The sequence below is a fragment of the Candoia aspera genome, chromosome 3, assembly GCF_035149785.1.
Source record: "Candoia aspera isolate rCanAsp1 chromosome 3, rCanAsp1.hap2, whole genome shotgun sequence".
Taxonomy (NCBI): Eukaryota; Metazoa; Chordata; class Lepidosauria; order Squamata; family Boidae; genus Candoia; species Candoia aspera.
Window position 1 is genome coordinate 102,487,329 of NC_086155.1, and position 6,684 is coordinate 102,494,012.

The 6,684-nt window shown below is 40.7% G+C and overlaps 1 protein-coding gene across 1 annotated transcript in view; it reads right to left on the reverse strand.

The window, feature by feature from the left end:
* DHX9 (DExH-box helicase 9) overlaps window positions 1–3,225 on the reverse strand; it is a 38,249-nt gene extending 35,024 nt beyond the window's left edge. Inside the window, exons 1-4 of the mRNA XM_063298440.1 lie at window positions 3,147–3,225; window positions 2,254–2,376; window positions 1,233–1,373; window positions 447–564 (exon numbers count right to left, since the gene is read on the reverse strand). Coding sequence (XP_063154510.1) covers window positions 447–564; window positions 1,233–1,373; window positions 2,254–2,364 — 370 coding nt within the window. The 5' untranslated portion in view covers window positions 2,365–2,376; window positions 3,147–3,225. The remainder of the gene's footprint in view (window positions 1–446; window positions 565–1,232; window positions 1,374–2,253; window positions 2,377–3,146) is intronic.
* Between the last annotated feature and the right edge of the window lie 3,459 nt (window positions 3,226–6,684).

A 6,684-nucleotide genomic window follows, 5' to 3' on the forward strand; every position in this document is an offset into this window, starting at 1 on the left:
TTTCAGTAATTTAGATTGAGGAAAAAAGAGAAACAAAAATAAAGGAAAAAATAATGATTTGGGCCCATTTTTTTTTTTTACAAATTTTGTTTACCACACTGCCTGATATCTGGAGATCTGTGAGCAGGGTACAAACAAATTAAAAATACAATGAATAAATGCATAAACAATAGAAATGTCACATAAAACCAAGTTAAATCATCAATATGCACAAAAAATGTAGAATATGAAACAACTTTTTATTAGAGGAAAACAAGTTTTACAAATCCAGAAAAATACTTTGTCAAGAACTCTGATGTGAATCCAGATTAAATGCAAGAAAGCAAATAAATAATTCAGATAACCGTCATGATGGATGGGACTGAACTTCCACTGCCTAATAAGCAGTTATAATTTATTTGGCAACATATACAATGCAATGAACGTGCAGAGGTTGAATGACTTACCAGTTTCCGATCTGAGAGCCAAATGAGGGGGAACTGGCCCTCCCAAAGGAGCATCAAGTCCTTCTCCGCCTTCTTCTGCTCCAGTGACTTCTCCAGCAGGAGTACCCACTGCTCCTGCCTAAGCATGATCAAAAACTCTGTAAATTTCAAGTCTGCATTCCTGACAAGAGTGCACTTTGCCAACCCAGAAGCACCAGTAAGTAGAATTACTGTAACACTTAAGTCAAGTTTACTACTACAAAACCAAGGTGCAAGTACAACTGCATTTCTCTGCACTGACTCTGTTGTGTATCTGTTATTCTTCCCCCCCCCTTCCTCAAGAAAAAAAATATAGCCTTTAACCTGTGTGGTTAAAAAAGCTTAACCTTTTAAAAGGTGCAAAATGTGCTTCATGAAATATCAACCTGTAATCCTGAATGCACATATAATGAGTAAATTCCATTGAATGGTAGACAAACTACTTCTGAATAAATGAATGCCTCTTTCCCTCCCAGTGGTGCCTCCTCTTTGTTTTCCTTTTCAAAACCAATTTTATACTGATCAAAATATCAAGTATCTGAAATGAAAGATATTAGGTAAGTTCCATTAGCAAATGCAAAAAAAAAAAAAATTGTGACTTCCAAATATGGTCTCTTTTAAAACAGTTTCAACTACTGTTATTAATAAAAATACGTTATACTGCCTTTCTTCCCCATAAAGCAAAATAGTATGCAAACTAAAAAAAAAACCTAAGCACCAGACATGGTAAAATATAACACATATTCTGCAGATGATAGTGTCACTTACTCCAAAAGCTGGTATTTCTTCACTTTTGATTTCATTCACTCGAACAAGATAATTAAGGAAGTCTCTTGCAGCATTGGTCTGAGCATCCTTCTTGTTGGTGGAATTGCCCATACCAATATAGTTGAAGCCTGTCACACGAACCTATTAAATATATATTGCTAAATAAATAACTTCAGCAACATACACGCTTGTTGTGTAAAGTTCAGAACAAAATGCAATTTAGCATAGCACTGCTACTCTTCTTAAAGAAAACTTGGTCATATAGCAAATCCTACAGCAGTTTGTATTTGCAATTCCCACAATCTATTTGACATGAAAAGTAGCAATACATACTGCTGCTCTTACAGAGCAATGGTTGCTTACTTGCCCAATTCATTCTATGCCCAATCTTTTTGGATTAGTCAAATGGTCAACACAGGTTCTGATCATTTTTCACTATGACTCAAGTCTCTACCTCTGCTTTTTTTTCCAGCAAACTCAAGTCATGATGCAAATACAAAAAATAAACCTTCCCTTCTAAATTAGAATTTTCTAAGCATCAGATGTTAGATCATTTAAATGTTTTAGTTGTCATTTTATTATACTTCAGATATTTTTGTTTACTTTTGCAAGCCACCTTAAGGCTCAACCTTAAGGTGGGATGGGATCTGGATTAAGTAATAAGGGCATAATTTACATAAGTGAACCATTTTTTAGTATAATTAATTTAACTAAGAAGGCTAAGTACATGCCTAACTCTCCCTGAAATGTAGGAATCAACGAAGTGCTTAATCTGGACTGGTTTGTATCCTAAATAAATACACTCCACTTATACAATCTTGTGAAAAAAAGATGAAAGGTCCCCTGTGCAAGCATTGAGTCATGTCTGACCCTTTGGGGGTCAATCTTGCTCCCTCTATTTCTGGCTGAGACAATTATTGTAGCTCTCCCTCTATGTAATATCAAGTAAGTTTAGATGAATCCTTGTGAAGGGAGGGAGTTGATGGATAATTATTCTGGGTTGTTGTCATCAAATGCTCACCTCACACATAAATTTCTGCCTGTTCTTGTTGCCCACAGCACGGATCTCATAAGCAAGGGTGATTTTCCGCTTGCCACACCAAGCATATAGGAAATTCTTCACATCCCCCATGGCAGAAGCAGCCTGAGGTAGACAGAATGTATGGGGTGAAAATATAAAGCATTAGATTGCCAGTTTATTTGTACAGAGACAGGCCTTCTCATGCATGGAAAAAACAACAACCGGCCACAGGAGAAATTCAAGAGTTGTCTGAAAATAATTAGTTGTGTATTCTCTCACATGCATACACATTCAATTCCAAGTAAAAGCAAAGATAGGAAATCATGGCCTTATGGCTTTCAAATATAATAAAACTGTATCTTTTGACATTCATATGTTTTAGAAATTCGCCCTCAAAAACATATACAGTTCTTTTAAATGTTCTTATATGCTAATTTAACACTGCATCATTTTCCTGTTTTACCAACAGAACTAAAGTTACACCAACAAGTATCTCTAACACCTTGTAACTCACTTTTATATCATAAACAAGTTTGGTATAAAATCCATTAAAAGCTTTATGTGGGGCTTATTACCACCTGACAGGCTCATTTCCCACTGATTTGTCAGCTGCTATTTTAGATACTAGGAAAGGGTCCCTGAAATCTCAAGAAAATAATCTTTCCAGACTATTCCAGTTAAACTACCCCCTCTATCGCCCCATTTACCCAACCCAAATCTAGTTTCCAACTGAATGGACGAGCGCACCTTGTACTGAAATCACTTCTAGGTAGGTTTGTCCTTCTCCTCCTTTTAACGCAGCAAATGAGATTTGCTAAATCTCAAATGGATCCGTTAACCTTTTCCCACCTGACTCCACAGATCCTGAACAATCCCAAGCAGTATGACACTACCGCATACAATGAAAGTTGTAGCCTAATGCATCTGAAGAGGGACGGCTCCTCTGCTATTCCCACCTCTGCGGAAAAAGGGCCGCGCTCCTTTCCTAAACCAAGCAGCTCTACTGCGCATGCTCTTCGCCGCTTGCCTTTTCGCTCTTCCCTCTGCACGTGAGCGTTCTGTCAGCCCTCGTCGCGTCTGCGCACTACCTTCCCAGATTTTCTGGTCTGTTTACATCCCCAAAGTAACGGCCGCATTGCGTATTAATACATATGTATAGGATATTAAAAAAAAATTAGACACCACCTGGTCTGGTCTGGTCCGGAGAACGTCGTCTCGGGCTGGGTGAGACAGCACGGGAGGCCCGCACCCCTACTCAAGTCCTTCTCGTAGGCTCCCGTTCTCAGCGCGCCAGCAAGATGGCGGCGACGGCGGCTTCGCGCTTGCGCAGAGCATGGCTCCACGATCAATAGCCTTGCTTTGAAGCATGTCCGCGATGGAATAAGGAGTAAAGCGCCTCCTGTGGGAAGACATAGAATTGCAGCGTGTAATAGGCTTTCCAAATGGGAATTGTGTAATAGATTTATTCTTGGAAATCACATAAGAATAAAACCTATGACTGAGAAAAAGCTTACAGACTTCGTCCCTGGGTTAATGACTAAATGATTAAGAAGTGATAATATGCTAAGGGGTCATCATAGAAGCCCTATTGACAATACTGTACTCTTCAAATGAGAATCTACAGAAAGGGAACTCATTTGTCTTAGCAAACACAACTCTTGTGGCACCTTAAATGAATAATAAATAATGGCTTACACATTCAAGGATCATTTCATAGGTTCATGAAGTATTGCTTTATACATGATTGAAGGTTGGGGAGTGGGGAACAATACAGGTAGCTCAAATCATAATGAAAAGCTGAGGGTGCAGGCTTAGCATAGATATGGTAGTCCTTCTGGTTCGAAGAAGACAAGCTGTTGCGCAGCTCATCTGAGAACACGGAGATGGCTCTGCAGTCCCTGTCTGGAAGCGCAGACTCTGGCACAATGGGGGCACTGTAAGTCCATTTTTGTAGTAACTGTGGGTGTTATCTGTGATGCCATTCATGGTTTTCTATCAGTTTTCGGTGGCGCCGGTCTTCAAAGCTGGTGGAGGCTTCATAGCACAGGGCTTGCCATGGGTTCTGTCAGCAGCTCCAACTTCTAGTTCCCTTGGCTGAATGTCACAGTGGCATAGGGTTTCACAGCATCTTTTTAGTGTTTGCTATGACCTCGAGGTCTCTTCCCAGACTCCAGTACACTGGCGAGGCATACGGTGGTCATCTATTTTGATGACGTGTCCCACCCACTGCATCTGGGCTCTGATAACCATGGACTCAATGTTGGTGGACTCTGCATGATCCAAGACCTCCAAGTTGTCTCCAGGTTGGAGATAAGGTCTTGCCAGCGAATGCCAAGCATGGAGCAGACAGCGCACATGTGAAATTTCTCCAGTTGTTTGATGTGTCTTTGGTACAGAGTCCAGGAGTCACATCCATATAGGAGAGAAGGGATAACCACAGCTCTGTAGACTTTCAACTTTGTGGAGATGCAGATTTGTGTTTATTTATATTTCAAATTTCTGTCACCGCCCATCTCCCCCAAATGGGGGACTCTTTGTGTTGGTTGAGCACTCTAGTATGCAACTGACCTACAGCCTGGCTGGCCTAGCTGATCCTGACGTCAGTTTCTTTGTCTAAAGACCCATCACTTGAGATGATGCTTCCTAAGTATTTGAAGCTGTTTACATTTGTCAGCTGGCTGTTGTCGATAGTAATTTTTGGTTCTGTGGTGTTGGTATTTGGCACGGGCTGGTAAAGTACTCCAGTCTTGTTCAGGCTAATGGTAAGGCCAAAGAGCATAGCACCATCTGAGAATTTGTTCAGCATCAACTGTAGATCACTGTCTTTGTGCACCAGGAGAGCACAGTGATCAGCAAAGAGGGTTTCTTGAATGACTGTATGGAGGCACTTCATGCATTCAAGCAGCAAATGTCAAATAGAGCGCCATCCAATTAGTACCTGATAAAACTCCCTCCTTTGAACCCTGGACAGCATATGACAACAGATTGAACAGGATAGGGGCTAGCACACAACCCTGTTTTACCCCACTGGAAATGGCAAATGCAGCTGATGAATCACCACTGGACAGGACCTGTCCTGTCATTCTGTCATGGAGTAGCTGAATCAACTTCACAAATTTCCTCAGGCATCCATAATGTCTCAGGATGATCCAGAGAGCCTCCCTGTTTACAGTGTCAAATGCCTTTGTCAGGTCAATGAAAACTGAATAAAGAGGCTTGGTTCTGCTCATTTCATTTCTCCTGGACTTGCCTCACAGCAAATATGTCTGCTGTACTTCGTTCAGGCCAAAAGCCACACTGCACCTCTGGGAGGTTCCTTTCCAAGACAGTGACTAGTCTGTACAGGAGAATGCGGGCAAAGATCTTGCCTGTGATGGACAGCAGTGAGAAACCTTTGTAGTTTCCACAGTCCGATTTGCTTCCGTTATTTTTATAGGGAGCCACAATGAGGGCATCGCAGAAGTAGGCTCAGCATAAGCTTGTATATGTATATGTGTATTTATAAAACAATGTGTCTTCTTCAACCTCAGGTCCTCCACCAGAGACCTGGGAGTTTGAGGGAATTGGGCTGAGAGTGACTGGCCCAAGGTCACCCAGCCGGCTTTCATGCCCAAGGCCAGACTAAAACTCACGGACTCCTAGTTTCTAGCTCATTGTCTTAACCTCTAGATCAAACTAGCGTGCGCGTGCTCTCTCTCTCTATGTGTGTGTGTGTGTGTGTGTGTATATATATATGTATACACATACACACACACACACATATAGCATGGTGATTTGTTTTATGTGGCAATATAAAATCCTCCTATTGCTAAATTAACTCCTGGTAGCATATGGAATACTACTGACTTTGTTCAAGCCCAGATTGAATTAAAATTATAGTTTAATTCAGCTTCATATTAGACCCTTTGTGGGAATTTCTCCGGTAAGAGAATGTCATCTTTCAAATCTGCAGCAGACTATTTCAAGGACATTTAAACATTCACCCAGCTCTTTCTTTATGTTCATTTATTCTATTTATATTTTTATAACAAAGTGCTCTCTTAAACATTTTGAAAGCAGAAAATCTGGGCAAATTAGAAAAGCATGCCCTGGTTTTACAGAGGATGGATCGATTAAGTGCCATCAAGTCAGTGTCGACTTTTAGTGACCACATACATATACCTTCTCCTGTGTTGTGTCAGAAAATTAGTTGAGGTGATTATCACACAGAGGTGATTATATGTCTTGTGCATCAATTGTGATTGATGAGTAACAGCTTTAAGATGTTGCAAGATGTTAGAATTTATTTCCTTACCTGATTTGCTTCTGAGCTGGTATGAAAGAAATAGCAGGCAATTACATGAAATTAAGTTCTTTCTTCTTCACCCAAGAGCAAAGCAAGGGCAGCAAGCTGTTTGGTGGGCGATTGTGCAGGACCCCCTTCTTAGAGCA